This window comes from Nicotiana tomentosiformis, chromosome 5 (assembly GCF_000390325.3).
Source record: "Nicotiana tomentosiformis chromosome 5, ASM39032v3, whole genome shotgun sequence".
Taxonomy (NCBI): domain Eukaryota; kingdom Viridiplantae; phylum Streptophyta; class Magnoliopsida; order Solanales; family Solanaceae; genus Nicotiana; species Nicotiana tomentosiformis.
Genome location: NC_090816.1, coordinates 131,037,715 through 131,055,935, shown reverse-complemented (window position 1 = coordinate 131,055,935; position 18,221 = coordinate 131,037,715). Strand labels below are relative to the sequence as shown.

The 18,221-nt window shown below is 35.4% G+C and overlaps 2 protein-coding genes across 2 annotated transcripts; one reads left to right on the top strand and one right to left on the bottom strand.

Annotated features, from left to right (window-relative positions):
- Window positions 1-1,626: 1,626 nt before the first annotated feature.
- On the top strand, window positions 1,627-6,767 carry LOC104087656 (probable 1-deoxy-D-xylulose-5-phosphate synthase 2, chloroplastic). Its single transcript, XM_009592196.4, has 10 exons — window positions 1,627-1,832; window positions 2,245-2,409; window positions 2,491-2,655; window positions 2,931-3,081; window positions 3,420-3,691; window positions 3,778-4,051; window positions 4,308-4,615; window positions 4,698-4,979; window positions 5,590-5,874; window positions 6,391-6,767. The coding sequence occupies exons 1-10, from the start codon at window positions 1,740-1,742 to the stop codon at window positions 6,535-6,537; spliced, it is 2,142 nt and encodes a 713-aa protein (XP_009590491.1). The 5' UTR covers window positions 1,627-1,739; the 3' UTR covers window positions 6,538-6,767.
- Window positions 6,768-7,668: 901 nt separating this feature from the next.
- Window positions 7,669-17,639, bottom strand: LOC104087657 (KH domain-containing protein HEN4-like). Its single transcript, XM_070175359.1, has 7 exons — window positions 17,041-17,639; window positions 15,204-15,629; window positions 14,797-15,075; window positions 8,958-9,227; window positions 8,769-8,851; window positions 8,498-8,606; window positions 7,669-8,244 (listed from the first exon to the last, which is right to left on the bottom strand). The coding sequence occupies exons 1-7, from the start codon at window positions 17,590-17,592 to the stop codon at window positions 8,116-8,118; spliced, it is 1,848 nt and encodes a 615-aa protein (XP_070031460.1). The 5' UTR covers window positions 17,593-17,639; the 3' UTR covers window positions 7,669-8,115.
- Window positions 17,640-18,221: the final 582 nt, after the last annotated feature.

Below are 18,221 nucleotides of genomic sequence, written 5' to 3'. Positions count from 1 at the left end.
TCCATTTTCGTCACCGATTTCACTTGACAAAACTCATGAATTCCAATTACTAAGAAAATTCTCCCATAAGGTAATCAAGTTCCAATTTCACTGGCCCTCTAAATAAACGAAATTAAATTGTTCCAAAAATTATGGTTTAAACTTTAAAATAATAAAAACATCCCAACCTTTAACAATACTCAAAAGACCAAAATATTTAAATTATTTTCAGAAAGATAATTTGAAAATTAAAAGTCCAGAGTTCAAGTTCTAGTGTTATAAATTTGAGTTGTTAGTCTTTTTTCATCTTTTTTCAGCTGGACGTTTTTTATTTTATTAACTATGTAAATTAGGGGTGTACATGGACCGAGTTAGTTCGTTTTTTATCAAAACCAAACCAATTATATCGGTTTGGATTGGTTCGGTTTGTTGAATTTTTCGGATTTTTTATTACATAAATATTATTTCAATCTTACTTTGTTATATTTTTTATAACTAAATATATGTTCAATAAAAATTAAAAAATTGGCAAACATATGATCTATTAAAACATTCTTATGGGAGAATTTTCTTAGTAATTAGAATTCATGAGTTTTGTCAAGTGAAATTGGTGACGAAAATGGAGAAGACATCAGCAATGGAGGAAATTCGATAAGGGAGAAAGAAAAAGGGGGGGAAAAAGAGAAGAAAAGAAAAAAGAAGAAAGAAAAGAGAAAGGTAAAGAAAAATATGTACTAATAAAAAGGAAATTGTGTTTGTAATACACTTTAATACAATTAACGACATAGCTAATTAGTTTGGGTGGATTCCGTTTCGAAAAGGGCATATATGGGCCAACTGTGTGACTCTAAGGGTATATATGAACCAACTATGTGACGGTAAGGGCATTCTTGAGCTAAAGTATTAACGAAGGGTAAATGCGCTCAATTTCGTATAGTACAAGGAGGACCTTTTCTTTTTAATTTATTCTTTTTCGGTTGATCCAATGACTCAAGACAATATATTTGATATCCTGTACAGTAAAAAGGATTCCAACTTTCCAAGTGAAAAAAGGTAGTTTTATCCTATTAATTATTACTAAATTGTCATAATCGAAGTGATAGAAAAACTTTTAAAAATGTATTATAAGTTTATTCGATTTTAGGAATCCCAATTACGACAAAAACATATTATTTGTCCGGAGTGGAAATAAATTATAAATGAGTTTAAGTTCTAATAAAATATTTACACTATGTGTTCACTTATAAGACAGTCATATGTACATCTCTATTTTTTTATTTTTTTGGTACGTTGGAAAAACTAAAAAGAAATTACTTAAATCTCTCGTAAGCTACATTGCTTGAATCAGCCAGGAAAAGAAACTTCATTTTCTTGAGCGACACCTCCTAGATATGTACATCGCTGAAATAAATATTACTCATATAATAACTTAATAAAAATAATATGTAATATGTTCATTTATCGTACAATAAATCTTTTTATTGACTAGTGTATATAACTTACCGTATATAAAATTGTGATACCTTTTTGGAGCTAGAAATGTAGCAGAATAATAATATTTGTCATCTAGAGAGTACAGACAATATCTCATGGGGAATTGATATTTGCTATTTATATTCAAGGAAGACTCTCTTTCTTGTCACAAATTATAAATTCTGTCCCCCTCTTCTCTTGTGTCCACTAATTCAATCAACTTCATTTAGACTTGTTCATTTTTTTCTCTGAGTAAAACTAACTTCATCTGTTCATCATAATACAATATGGCAGTTTCTTCAGGTCCTGTATTCAGAATTAACCAGCCTACTTCACCATATTTGACAACTCCAAGATTTCACAATTTGTCAAGGAAAAAGGTAAGTAAAAAAGATACCCCATTTGATTTTCTATTTATGCCGAGTTTTTACCGGAAACAGTTTCTCTACCTTCTGAAATGTCTGGGGTAAGGTCTGCGTACATACCCTCCCAGACGATTTTCAGTGGGTTTGTTGCTGTTGTTGTTGGAAAATTCTACATTCAAATTTATCTATAACAGCTTCATTTGTTCTGATATTTTTTGGTTGTTATAGTGAAGTGATGTTATAGAGGATATATATTCTTACGTAACATAAAAATCGGTTTCGAGGAAAATATGATTTTTATAGTTAATAGTTGTTATATAGGGATGTTATAGAGAGGTGTGACTGTATCTATTTTTTTTATGTAAAGTTAAATGTTCGGTATCTGAAATTCATTGGCCCGACTAATCTTGAAAAGTCCTTGTTTCAGTTTCTTGTAAAAGCTTCTTTGAATGGATCAGAAGAACATAATGGAAAGATAGTAACAAAGAAAGAGAAAGATAGTTGGCAGATTGATTTTTCAGGAGAAAAGCCAACTACACCATTTTTGGATACAATCAATTATCCAATGCATATGAAGAATCTATCCAAATTGGTAATTTACTAATTAAACCATTAAAAGTTAAGCCTTGCAACTTTTTTGAATTGTTTGATCATTTTTTTAATTTTAAAACAGGATCTTGAACAATTAGCTGCAGAAGTAAGAGCAGAGATTGTGTATTCAGTGGCAAAGACAGGGGGGCATTTGAGTTCAAGTTTAGGTGTAGTGGATTTAACTGTGGCTTTGCACCATGTTTTTGATACTCCTGATGATAAAATTATATGGGATGTTGGTCATCAGGTGATGAAATCCTAGTTCTTTTTATTTTCCTCAAGAATAGAAGGGGAGCCTTGGCGTAACTGGTAAAGTTGCTGCCATGTGACCAGGAGTTCACGGGTTCGAACCTTGGAAATTGGGTAAGGCTGCGTACAATAGACCCTTGTGGTCCGGCCCTTCCTCGGACCCCGTGCATAGCGGGAGCTTAATGCACCGGATTGCCCTTTATTTTCCTGAAGAATAGATAATTCCATAATATCATATATCAGCAAACTAAAGTGGACAAAAATTATTTGCAGGCATATGCACACAAAATCTTAACAGGAAGAAGGTCTAAAATGCATACAATTAGAAAGACTTCAGGGCTAGCACCTTTTCCTAAAAGGGATGAAAGTGTTTATGATGCTTTTGGTGCTGGGCATAGTTCAACAAGTATTTCTGCTGGTTTAGGTAATATTTCCATTCACATTATATTACTTTCTGTAACAGCTCACGGACAACTGGCGGTTGAACTCGAAAAGAGGTTGGCTGTAAAACTTGCCTTGGGCAAATCCCACATCGGAATAGGGGGGAAATTGACGCTATAAAAAGGCGAGTTCAAGATTTAAATCCCATTGAGGTGCCTTTTGGTTTAAAGCCAAAGGGAACAAAACCGTGATGGCCCAAAGGTTGGGTTACAACGGACAATGTCTTGACAGTTGGGTCTGAGCTGTTACGTTTTCACTAGGAAAAAAGTAGATAAATCCAAATAAATTCCAAGTTTACTTAGGTTAAATAATGTGTTGCAGGCATGGCAGTTGGGCGAGATCTTTTAGGCAAAAACAACCATGTTATTTCTGTAATTGGAGATGGAGCCATGACTGCAGGACAAGCATATGAGGCCATGAATAATGCAGGATTTCTCGACGCGAATCTTATTGTCATATTAAATGATAATGAACAAGTTTCTTTACCAACTGCAACTTTAGATGGCCCTGCAACTCCAGTTGGAGCACTCAGTAGTGCCTTAAGCAAACTCCAAGCTAGTACTAAGTTTAGACAACTTCGCGAAGCTGCAAAGGTATTATCGGATTCATTTTTCGTTTAGTCTTAGTTATAGATTGAAATTAGGCAAAGGTGTTGAGGATGTTTCTTGTGTTTTTGTAGAGTATAACAAAGCAAATTGGACCTCAAGCACATGAAGTTGCAGCTAAAGTTGATGAATATGCAAGGGGAATGATTAGTGCTTCTGGTTCAACTCTTTTTGAGGAGTTAGGACTATATTATATTGGTCCAGTAGATGGACACAATATTGAAGATTTGATTACTATTTTAAAGAAGGTAAAATCAATGCCTGCACCAGGACCAGTTCTAATTCACATTGTTACAGAGAAAGGAAAAGGCTATCCTCCGGCTGAAGCAGCAGCTGATAAAATGCATGGTAAGGCAATAAAATAAAAAGATTACATGTCGTAAAATTTTGTTGGTAAAGTTGCTGCCATGTGACCAGGAGGTCATGGGTCCGAGCCATGGAATCAGCCTCTTGCAGAAATGCGGGGTAAGGCTGAGTAAAATAGACCCTTGTCGTCTGGCCATTCCCCCGACCTGCGCAGAGCGGGAGCTTAGTGCACCGGGCTGCCCTTTTTTATGTTGTAAAATTTTAAAGAGGATTAAGGTTTTTTGTTTGTAATTATCAGGGGTGGTACAGTTTGATCCGAAAACAGGAAAGCAATTTAAGGCTAAATCGTCTACGCTTTCATATACTCAATACTTTGCTGAATCCCTGATTAAAGAAGCTGAAGTTGATAACAAGATTGTAGCTATACATGCTGCAATGGGTGGTGGAACTGGCCTCAATTATTTCCAGAAACGATTCCCAGAACGTTGTTTTGATGTTGGCATTGCTGAACAACATGCAGTTACCTTTGCAGCTGGTTTAGCTACAGAAGGCCTAAAACCGTTCTGTGCTATCTACTCCTCGTTCTTACAACGAGGCTATGACCAGGTAACTAAGAGAATGGTATTATAACATTTGAAGCATGGGATCCTTTCAGATTGTTGTACTAATATTTCATAATTGTAAAAAGGTGGTGCACGACGTGGATCTGCAGAAATTACCTGTCCGATTTGCAATGGACCGAGCTGGTTTAGTTGGTGCAGATGGTCCAACACATTGTGGAGCATTTGACGTCGCATACATGGCATGTTTACCTAATATGGTAGTCATGGCTCCATCAGATGAAGCAGAGCTAATGCATATGGTTGCAACAGCAGCAGCTATTGATGATAGGCCTAGTTGTTTCAGATTTCCTAGGGGAAATGGAGTTGGTGCACTTCTTCCTCCTAACAATAAGGGAATACCAATTGAGGTACAAATTCATTACCAATTCATCTCTACTAACATCTCAACAAAAAATGCCTAAGACGGTGTTTGTGTAAGTTCATAAGCTGATCAAACCAGCTTATAACCATTTTTTTGCATATTTACATATTTGATAAACACAAAAGGTGCTTATAAGCCAAAACCAACCAAAACGTCATAAGTTGGCCGCCCTCAACTCAACTTATAAGCAATTTTGGTTTGATCAAGATTTTTACTATTTTATCCCTAATATCTTTTGTACTTCTTGAAATACCTTTCCCAAAACAAAACCTTTAACTCCTCTCTATTTCATTTCTTTCTTTCGTACTTCTCCTTGTAAAGACATTTTTCTAATTTATACTTTTAAAAAAAAATTAAGGACATTTAGTCATTTTGACAAAAAAGTATTTATTAGCACTTTTACAACGAAACATCAACTGTATATTATCAGCTTCAGCACTCTATCCAAACACGTAAAGACTTATTTATAGAATCAATATCACTACTTAAGAATATATTTTTTTCAACATTTGATGCTTATCAGCTACTCTCAATCAGTTAAACCAAATAGGCTCTAAATTTTGTTGGCATTTATGTCTATATTGTAATATCAACAGGTTGGTAAGGGAAGAATACTGCGAGAAGGTGAAAGGGTTGCCATTCTAGGATATGGTTCCATAGTACAACAATGTTTGGGAGCTGCAGACATCCTAAATACACATAATGTAAGAGTAACAGTAGCCGATGCTCGGTTCTGCAAACCATTGGATGCTGATCTTATTAGGAGATTAGCCAAAGAACATGAAATCTTGATCACTGTTGAAGAAGGATCAATTGGAGGATTTGGCTCACATGTTTCTCATTTCCTAAGCCTAAACAGCATTTTGGATGGACCCCTTAAGGTAAAAGCATTATAAAAGTGTGATTGGTACGACGAAAGTCATTTTTGAGGAAAGAAAATTTTTAAGAGGAAATCATTTTCTGGTGTTTGATTACCAGAAAACATTTCCTCGGAAAACATTTTACGTCAGAAGGAGGAAATGACTTCCCTAACTTATAGACCGAAGTCAGTTTTTTCTTACAACAATCTTAACTTTTAACTTCATATTACTTGTTTCAACTGACGAATCTTTAGAACTCAAAAATTTCATCAAATCACAAACCAAACACCAAAAAATATTTTTATGGAAAATGACTTATGACATACCAAACACATTAGAATATAAAATTCAAGAATCTTTTCTGCTAGTAGGTTTGTCATTTTTCTTGTTCTTTTTTGCGATTTAATTGGAAACAGCCTTTGTACCTTCACTAGGTAGACCACGTACACACTACCCTCCCCAGATTCCAGCTGAGGGAATATACTGAGTCTGTTGTTGTTGTTTTGCGTTTTTAATTTTAGAATTTGAACTTTGCAGTTGAGGTCAATGGTACTTCCAGATAGATACATAGATCATGGATCACCACTTGATCAGATTGAAGCAGCTGGTTTGTCATCTAGGCACATATCTGCTACAGTATTAACACTATTGGGAAGACCAAAGGAAGCTCTTGTAGTAAATTAGATTTGCCAAGTGAAATTCTATAGAGTTTAAGAGAGGGATTAGATCATAGATCCAGGAAAATGTGTCATTGTTTTAGCACTGAATTAATCAGATGTATAACCTATTATTACCTTGTGCTCGTGTATATTAGTGTCATTTTGTGTATTGATGCAGAAACTGTTGTAAAACTGTTGTCTTTTTATTTTTTGTGCTTAAGGAAAAGGAGATTACGTCCTTGTTCTCCTTTAAAACATGCCAAATGAAACAGCCAGATTGAATAATGTCTCCCTTTGCTAGGGTGATAAAGATTTATTTGCACCGGGTGTTTATACTAAATTAATGAATGTGCACATTCACTTTTTACACTTAACCATGATTAAGAGATATATAATTGTGGAAAGATAGGAATTCATAATATCTCCGCGAAAGAGGGTTAATTTCACGTATGGTCACAATAAAGTTAACTATTTTTAATTACATACCACTATGACATTCAAGTTATAAACCTTTTTCGTCATATTGAAGCAACTGACTTCGAGCGCATAGTTGTAATAGAGCATGGCTACTGCTCATCTCCGGTATCAGTATAACTTATCCTTGCCTTGTTGCAGTAGAAACTATATATTACTTGCGCTTTAAGGGCGGACAGCCCGGTACACTAAGCTCCCACTATGCACGGAGCTTAGTGTAAGAGCCAGACCACAAGGGTATATTGTACGCAACCTTACCCTTTCTCGATTAAAAAATGTATCTATCATTCATTTGTCACGTCTACTCCCTGTTCAATTACATGCAAAAAATCTTCCTTCCAAACGGTCTAGTGTTACCGAATGATGATGAATTACTTCTATTTAATAGAATATTTAATTCGAAAATAAAATCTCAAAGATCCATGTTATTTTCATTCAACCGCTACAAGATCATTAATTCCATAAGTTTGGACTCCTGTTGCTGACATAAAAGAATCCATTAACAATAAAAATAACAAGAGTCAATTTGCACCCTATGTGAAGGTTACATTAAGATCAAGTTATCGAAGACAGATGTGAAAGGATCAGAAGCAGATGGAGCATGGCTTCAGTTGAACCACTGAAACCAGCAGTTTCGACACAGCACAAATACGTATGTTAAAAATCACTAAATTTCAACAAGTATAAATTTTGAACCCATAATTTCATAAATGCAATAGGTTCAGTTGTAAGAACCTTAAAGGTTAAACCCATCGAGTTTCAATCTCAGATCCACTTCCACAATGAAAGTGGTACACCACACCTGGTACCACATTAGCTCAACCAATTTACAGAGCAATGGCAACAGTAGTGTTTTGTTGTTTCGCACACACAAAGGCTTTACACAGACTGGTGTATTTACCCAAGGTCTAGCAACTACTTTACAGACTGGTGTATTTACTAGTGAATCATTATTAAGCAGAACTACTTTATAAGTGAGTAAGATAATAGGCAGCCCCTCTTTTTTTGCAATTAAACACTCTTTGGTATGGAGCATGCATACTTACAGGTTGCCAAATGCACCATAACTATTCACTAATGACGAAGGAATAAATCTCATCGGCATATGGGGGCTGCACCTATCTTCTGATTATAAGAGGATGAAGGCTTGATGAACGCTTTGTGCAATCTGGATCTGTTCAGGTGAACCAGATATGATCACCTTTCCATCACTTTCTCCAGGACCTGGATCTTGTAGAGCGACTGCTGCTCCAGAGATCTGATCCATAACATAGAAAACAAACACAATTAATATAAACTTCATGTGTTGATAATAATGAAAATTTCATAAAATCATGTTAACAACTTGATCCTGACCCTAATTGGGCTCAGAACCGCATTGGTTCATCCTAGTTCTCTTTCCTATCTGTCCTCACCCTTCCCTTAGCATTCTGTTGCTCTGATCTGTTGCCCTCTCTTCTTTTTTTCCGTCATTTTATTCCTTTTTACTTTTGGGAGGGTGTTGAGTTTACCTCTTTCAATCGAGCCAAATTGGAACCATTCTCGCCATAAACAGAACTAAATTTTTGTCCTGAAACAGTGATCACAATGGTTTTATTTGCTACCCCATTCTCATCCATCCTGCTCAGCCAACAAAACAGCAAGAAACATCACAAAGCAGGTACATATAGCTTCAGTTTTGATTGTAAAAAAAAACAAAATTTTCAGGTATGAAGTTTCTGTTATAAGACAATACAAAAATATGAAATAAGTTTTGTATTTAATGTCAGTCACAACTCAAACCTTCCACTTGCACGTCCACCTTGAGAACTCTTCCAGCCACCCATGCTTTCTTTGATTGTTTTGCCATTCAATCTATGCTTGGACTGCAATTAAAAACCGTCAAGCATTAAGTCCCCATAGACGTATTCCAGACAAAGAAGAAAAGGAGGGAGTGAATCCCAATAAGTAAACAGGATACATCTTTCAAACCTGTTTGTCCTGTAATAATGTACGAGGACCACCAAGATTTGGCACAAAACCAAGATGATCCATTTTGTCAAGAGAAGAAAAGCTGGGCAAGTGATCCAACTGAGAAGGCATACTAGTACCAATTTCATGGAGACTTCCATGGGAGCGCGAAGAATAAGGATAATTTCTAGGTACTGCTTCTTCAGAAACCAAACTGGAAAAGAAGGCCTCCCTCAGCCTACCAGTAAGTTGAAAAAGGGCACTCTTCACGCTGTCATGCTCGCCAACAATCTGTAAAATAATGCCTTTATCATCCAGTTGCAAATAAACCACACATGAATGTAAAAATATTTCAAAGTGAAATATTGCATGAATCCTGCTAGAAAATTTCAAAAATATGGAGGGTTAAAATCACATCTCAAACTCTTTGCATGTTAACCTCACCACCATTAAGATTTTGTAAGCTCGCTGGACAATAAACTTTTAGGTTAGCAAGAGGTACTTCCCCTTATAGTTTTTTGATTGGTTTAGGACTTTCCCTTCTAGTTAATCAGAACTCAAGAGAGTCCCTGACTCAACATTCTGCAACTAATGGATTAAAACAAGAGCCCCATTGATAACCTTTTCAAACCCATTTTAATACGAATTTTGTACCACAGAGAGTTACACAAGACCCACCTTTTTTTGATAACCGTGAAATTTCTGAGCTAGAAGATGGTTCAAATCTCGGTGGATAATAGGTCAGTTCCACTATCTTTCTCAACTTAAATACTACCTTTCTAACCCGTGATGTGCGCCTAACACATACATCACATGCTGCGCTCTTACCATTAGACCAACCCTTGGGCACATAAGACCCACTTTTCTCTGATCCATAATTCAAAAGAAAGAAAAAGCCAAAAAGTTATCAATGGACCAGGGGTCTTCACCTTCCATTCAAGGGTATATGTTTTCATCTTCATAGTTAGACTAAAATCACATGGAATTATACTGTCTTGTAAGACCTTCAATCTCTTGGAATCCATGCAAACTTAGCGCAAATAGTGCACAATGAAGAGAAAAAATCTGTATAAGGGTTACCAATTAGGTGTAATTAAGGCGTAGTTTATTCTCCTTGGAGATTTATATGCAAGTAGAAAATGTAAAGAATTTTAAGCATCTTCAAATATAGGATCGATACAGGTCTAAATGGAGCGACATGATACATAAAAAAAAATTAAAAAAAAAAAATATATATATATATATATATATATATATATATATATATATATATATATACAGTTACTAGCTTGAGGTTTAGGCGTGGTTGTTATTGTGTTATAGTTGGTACATGTGCCAAGTCAACTATAGACATCCAATTTGCAAAGGAGAAACTACCTTATAAAAATATTACCAATAAACTGGCCTTCAAAACACAGGGATAAATGGCCCGTCTACCGTTCTCCACTTAAATACCATGCTTAGTTGGCATGGCACAAGCTCGAACCAATGGCAGATTTAGGATTCTGAGCAAAGGGATTCAATACTGTAAAGATGTGAACAGTAAAAAGTTTCGCCGAATGGGTTCGTCGAATTTTTTTGAATTTAAACGTAATGTCAAATGGATTCAACAAAAAATTTTGAATCTAAACAAAAATTAAACTATTGTTAAAAATCATGCTAACGATATGTTGGATTAAAACTAATAGGGTTGTTTGTTTTGAATTAATCTTTTTTCAAAAGAATAAAATAAAATGATAGTAAAAGAAGGCATTCTAAGAAGAAAAGGCAAAAATATATCATGTATAATAAATAATAAACAAAAAATGATTTCAAAAACAATTACTTTAATAGTAATTAAATAAGAACAAATGACAGATATTTACATGAGTGGAGAAAAAAATGTCAAAACTGAACTCAAGCAGAACAAATCTTGAAATTTTGCAAAAGAACACTTTCTGAGAGTGGGAACTGGGAATCGAACTTGCACCCTTAAAGTGAGTTTGAACACCCTAGACTACTAAGTTGGGTTTTAGGCTTGTGTCAAGGGGATGCAACATATAATATATATCCATAAAAACAAAATTTAACCATATATACACAGTGTAATTTTCTAGCAAAGAGGGTTCGGATGAACCCCCTCCCGCACCCCTAGATCCGCCCCTGCTCGAACCTATGACCCAAGTCACAAGTCCCTCAACCTTTGCCACTTGAACTAAGCCCCGAGGCACTATTTTAGTACTTTTTATCACTACTACTTTCAAGTTTTACAGAAAGAGACATACATGACACGCTACTAGTTCTTTCGAGTTTTACATTAACAAATAATTTTCAGCTTAATTTCCTTCTTTATTTTTTGATATGGTACTTTGCTCCCTTAGTGGAGGGGTGCTTTCCACAACCTTAATTTCCTTGATTATTGTAATTACTAATTACAGATTAATCATTAATGAACGCATCATACCAGATAGATTTTGGTTAAAGAATTTTTATAATGGAATTATTAGTTGAAGTTTGATACAAGAACTACGATAAGAATATGATAGGTATTTATAGACCAGACTGAACCGGCCAGTTCAATTGGTTAAACTGGAAATTGGGCAGCAAGACAGGGCAGTCCAGTTAGATGTAAAAAAAGCAAAAACGCATTCAAGGATTTTTGGGTTTTGCCAGCTAGTTGGATCTTAGTGAATGGCATGATTTTCGTCTCCCCTTTGTAATTACCATTAACTAGAAACATCTATTAGACCTCATAGCTGAACAGCAACTTGTAAGCTTCACGGTTCAAGTTCAAAAACAGGTTATGGGTAGTTGGAATGACTGTTTTGTAATATCATCTCAAGCAGCAACAACTTCCATAACAAGAACAGGAGACATTAAACTAGAGCCAAGGTTAGTGTAGTTTCCACTTGAATTATTGCAACGTGGGTTAGTTCAATGTATCTGAAGTTTCTGAACTTCAAGGCATGAAGCTTGAGAGCACTCAAAAGAAAGAACATTGAAGAATAGGTTTAAGCTTTATCCGGTAAGATAAGTGAAAATATAATGGTTGCAACTTGCAACAACAGCATTTATGCTGTGTGCTAGATTGTCTGGCTGTTGCAATAATTGAAGCAAGATGACTTCTTTTTCTTTTTTAAGAAGTCGAAGCAAGAAGACTTTTTTTTCTTTTTTAAGAAGTTGAAGCAAGATGACATGCCATAGAAGCTTGAAAAACCTCGAATAGTTGCTAAAAATTAGTCTAAATATCTAAAAAGTTATAAAAATATGTCTACATTATGAGACATCATGTGGAGAAATTACAAAGGTATTCCAAGGAGAAAATATTGATCAAGGGGATAATCCGAGAAGGAGATAAAAGAAAAAGGACTAACATAAAAAATTCAGGATACAAGGTATTTCATTTTCTTCACTTTCACACCCTATCTTTTGTTTTGATTTCAGAAATCATTGTATCTGTACCGAATGTCTCGGTCGATTTTGGTCAAAGTATATGTTGACCAAATCCGGTACAGATCCCACACTCACATTGTGTCGACACGAGTGCGGCACCGAAAGCGAGGAGTCCAAGCAACTTAGGTTGTTTAACTGTTGATTATTATTATTGCATAATTTAGAAGTAGGTTATGCAACAACTGAATTACCTGAAGTACAACAACCCAGTATAATCCCACTAGTGGGGTCTGGGGAGGGTAATGTGTACGCAAACCTTACCCCTACCCTGGGGTAGGGAGGTTGTTTCCGATAGAGCCTCGGCTCCCTCCCTCCCAGAACTCCCCACCATGCTCTTGGGGTGACTCGAACTCACAACCTCTTGGTTGGAAGTGGAGGGTGCTCACCACCTCTGTTTTAAAAGGCGTTTCTGGGGCGAGCCCCGGGGCGAGGCGTACCAAAAACGCCCCGGGGCGATGGTGTGGGGCGAAAGTCTCAAGAGGCGTACGCCCCGCAATTTGGGGCGTACCCCGGGCATTCGGGGCATACGCCCGGGCGTTTGGGGCGTACGCCCGGGCGTTCGGGGCGCGTTTTTTAGTAAGGAGTAAGCCCCAAAGACTTTTTCAAATTAAAACAAAATTTGTTGAATTAGTACTTCATATAATACCCAAATTCTCAAAAGTGAGTTTGGTAATTACTCAAAAGGTTTAAAAAGGAACTCAAAAGTATTAAATTTAAAAGTAAAGACCATTTTTATTGATTTAAGCCCTAATTCATGGTTTTTCCAAATTTTTATCTTGTCCGCTAGTCTGCTAATATCTCCCAAAAGCAATGAATATTTAATTTTTTTTACAAATACAAAGAGAACTACATTTTTCTTCATAGCAGCAAATTCAAAGTTCAAATTGCAGGTTAATCATCATTTTTGTTCCTCCATACAGAAAACTTTATTCTTTTAGACTCAAATTACTTGTGCTTGTAAGTAACGTATAATAGATTGTTTTGATTAGTTTTTTGTGGGGATGGAGCACACATATATATAGTTTTCTTCAATATTTATGCAATTTTACCTGTTTATAAATATTAATTGTCATTATATTATTTTATAAAATATTAAAAATTGACTACCTATGGGGCTTACGCCCCGCTGAGGCATATGTAAAACGCCCTGCCTTACGCCCACGCTTTTTAAAACAATGCTCACCACTAGAGCAACCCACTCTTGTCTGAATTACCTGAAGTACATAAACAAAATAAAAAGAATATGCAAACAATTCATTTGTATTTGGTATATTTTAATGAATATGCTTAAATTGCATTGGTAACATTTTAATTTTTTTTTCAAATTTGGTACATTTTAATGAACTAGTAGTCGTACCCGCGCGATGCGCGGTCAATATTAAAAAATATTGATTAAATTAAAATGTGATTGAGCTTATTTGAACATATTAGAACATATTGTTTTAATAAATTTCAATTGTCATCTTATTTGTCAATACGATATACCCAATGTGATGCCTTTTTTCTTGGCTTTTAATAATATATAGATATAGATTAGACTTTTCTTCTATTTTATTCAATATAAAATTTTAATTTTTACATTTTTTACTTCGTCCAAAATACATATTCCTTAATTATTTTGTATAATGTATCTATATTTTTAGAATATTTTTTACTTGTCATCTTATGGTTATGCCACTTGGCATCATATAATTATTTTACCTCTATTTATATATATATATATATATATATATATATATATATATATAAACTACTCCTCAATTTGAATGGGTAGTTTTCTGTTTTTATATTTTCGTTTTTTATAGATATTTAAATTCAAAAACAATAACCAATAACTAATTATTAACTAAATAACCAATTGTTAACTAATTATGCCATGTGGCTTTGTTCTAGGCTGCCACTTGGCTTTTAATAATATATAGATAGATATGCTTAAACTGTATTTGGCACATTTTAATGAATATTTAAAACTTAGTTGTATGAAGTTAATCCACCATATCTAAAGCCTAAATTCTTTTGATAATTCACCATAAGTACAAGCTCCATTGGAGATTCATAAGTGACTTAAAATATCAAGTACATGTGATTAATTGTCATCACAACTTCCTTAATTAAGCCGGTATATGCTGATTCTCATAAAACTCAATCAACTGTAATGAATCCAAGATTTGAACATATTTTCTATAACACCCTTACAAGAATACAAGTGAAACAGGATTGGTAGTAATTCTTATTCCCAATTCTCTAATTTGAGAGTGTTGTATTTGAGATTTAGTCGGATATTCATCTGTTCTTTCCCCATTTCGTTATTGGTTAACATAGAGGTGAAACAAAATTTAGTAATTTTATGGTCATGAAATACGTTAAGAAAGGACAGAACTGTCAATAGTTTAAGTCATAGAGATCAAGGTAGTAGTTTATGTCATACCTGTACCACTTTATCATTCTCTGCAGCACAGTTTGGAGCATGCTCTGCACCCAATAGCTGTACTTCAACCCCCGTCGATAAACCTATATCCGATGAAACTCTTCCCCTTTCATCGTGGAGGCATTTGATTTCACTCGATCCAACTAATAAGATTCTTGCACTTATGGAACCACCCTTCCCCACACCAGGTATGTGTCTGTGTACACGGCTAACTTCTAAAGATCTTTCAAACACTCGAACTGTGGCAACTTGTGCAGGTGAGTACAATGGCTCCCGGCTCTAAAGAAGATCTCAAAACAGTTAGAGAAGACAGCATTTGCAAAAACCTGTCAAAGTGTCATTAATGAAGCACAATAGAAAAACTGGCATGACTAGAAGTTAAAGGAAGTAATGAATAGTCACTGAACTTCAAGCGAAGATATGGTGGCAACACGGTCTTTTGACCCTGCAATTGGAGTGGAAAACTTTATAGACGCTCCAGTATCTTTCTCTAAAGCTTTGACAATAATAGCACCCTTGCCAATCACACCTCCAGCAGCGTCATTAGAGCAAAGCAATCTAAAGACTACTTTTCTTTGCGCACTGTCCGCATCCAGATTCAAAACTCTATCAACATCTGATGATAATGACTGGACTACTGAAGAATCATTAACGGCATTTCTCTGCAAAGGTGGTATCGAGGGTTTGGTATCCTGAAGAAAGTCCACAGACTGTTCATGGAATGCGCCTTCCGAAGTAACATGGGCTGTTGTTCTCTCAGATGGTAAGCGGACTTGAAGACGCCGAGAAACGGAAACTAATGCTTTCTTTACAGCCAAAGTTCTACCCATTATCTGCATTGATTTAAACAATCACTTAGAGATAAACCGAATGCATATTTTTCCCCTACATAGATATCTCTTCATTTGCCACATACAAATATATCTCGATTTTCCGCTACAGAAGACAAATTTGGAACTAAAATATCAGAGTAAGGAGTTCTTTTGTCATTTGTCACCTTGCTCTCCATTATATGAGATGTAAATCTTAATTGCAAAAAGAGAGTAATGCCCCGAGATAAAATGAAAAAGAACACAAGAAAATAGTAAAAAGGATGCAAAAGTTGCCATATGCTTACACGCTTCTCCAACACTGTCTCTTCGTTGGGAACAAAAGAAAAGCCCATTTCCAGATCTAGTAAGTCCTTCATTTCACCTCAATATAAGTAATAACTAACTTTCCCAACTCTCACGTCAATACACAAACTGAGTTTTGATCTCCACACTCAAGCTGAGACATTCATCCCATGAGTTTCATTTAAAGCGACAACATACCTTTCCCCTCCTTTCTTTTTCAACGAATTTTTTTTTTTGGGTGTGGCTGTCAAACATACAACAACAACAACAACAACATATCCAGTGTAGTCCCACATGTGGGATCTGGGAGGACAGAGTGTACGCAGACCTTACCCCTACCTTAAAGAAGGCAGAGGGGCTGTTTCCGGCGTCTGGTGTGGCTGTCAAGCATGTGGCAGTAATATCAGGGACTTTGATTTACCTCGAATATTACCAAATTTACCAGATTCCCTCTTCATCCCACCTTAAGGAAAGAGGTCAACATAGGCGGGTAGCCACACCAGAGAACCTCTTTCTTCAAACCACATTCTATTACCATTCTCACCAAAATCTAAAGAAAAGATTAGTCCTACAGATCTGACATTTCATTTCTAGTTCACCACACATTAAGCTAACTATTGACAACAATTTGAAAGGTCAATACAACAACAACTAAATCTCAATCCCAAACTAGTTTTAATAAATCCTCTATATTGATTCCACTCTATCTAAGTCCACTTCATTTCAATATTCAATAACTTGTCACAATTTAGGGGTTCTCTGAAAATGGTTCTCTCAATCTCACTGTCACACAATCTCAAACTAAAAAGACCCCGTCAAAAACACCGACCAAATAAAGCATAGAAATTAAAATACAACACGATAAAGGTCAAAACTCGTTATCTTAGCAAGAATATAAGTTCTATGTACTGAAAGTGTAGAAAATATTTACACAATCAAATCATTTAAATGGTAATTGCAGGTAACTCTATTTAATAGCATTGATTAGTATCCTAGAATAAATGGTAAACAACTTGTTCACTATATGAAAACAAATCACAAAAAAATGGTAAGTAACCTGTTATAACAAGATTAAATTACACGTATGGTGTAAAAAATTAATTAAACCATCAGTGTATATAACACACACCTGAATCAACTCTTCTTCTGGTACAGCACAAGCAGGAAGCTGATCTTTTTTCAAAACCTTAATCTTGGCACCTGTACTTTTCCTTATACCCTCTACAATGGTACCACCTTTTCCCATTAAAGCTCCAATTTGACTTTTAACTGCAAGCAATCTACACCCTATTGCCCCACCTTCATTCCCTTCAACCTGCGATACCCTTTCGTAAACCCGAATCAAACCTTCTTGTGCTCTAGAAACTTCCACTACCTCCTCAACTTCCTCACTGTTATTATAGCTTATCCCTATTTTCTTATCTATATTTGAGTCACCAGTGATGTTTATAACCCGTTCGTGGCAATTTGGTAAAGGTTCTTCGAACCGGATTTTGCACCCGGTTTGAGCTTCGAGGTTCTTTATTACAGTACCGGAGTTTCCGATGACTCCGCCTGCGGTGTTGACGTGGCAGAGTAGTCGGAAATTTACCTGACCTGGTTGGACTACTGTTGTTGGATCTCCTCCTCCGCCACCGCCGCCCCTCTTTCTCGCTGGACGGTGGTGGTTTTGGTGGTTCATTTTTTTCAGGCAATAAACAGAAAGAGAATGATGAATGAAGTGGTGATAATGAGATGTGCGTTTTGTTTATATGACTTTGTACGGACTTTGTGACTGTGTGTGTGTGTGTGTGTTTTTTTTGGGGTGGGGGGCGTGTTTGGAGGTGAGATTAGCCGCGGAGTCACAAATTTGTAAAACATGAAAGAAATAAAAAACAAATTCCGACAAGGTATGTTTAATAGTATATATTTATATACCTCTAAAATTTAATATTTTACTTATATATATAATATAATTATTCGACGAAGGGTAATCAATTGACCACCCTTAGGCCAATATGACTTCGTCCCTATGTCATATTATTGAAGGTTTTTTTTGGAATAGTATAATTAATAACATGTTTGGCGAAACTACTAAAATTAGCTTATTTTGAAAATTATTTTTTCAAAAGTATTTTAAAAAAAAATATTTCTGGTGAGAATCAGTTTGTATTTGGTTAATTAATTTTAAAAGTATTTTTTAGCAACAATTAGTATTTGATCATATTTTTAAAAAGTGTTTTAAATATATTTTTCTTGAAAGTGCTTTAGTAAAAAAAATATTTTTTTTGCTTCTAAAAAATTGTTTCTACTTATACTCAAAAGCATTCT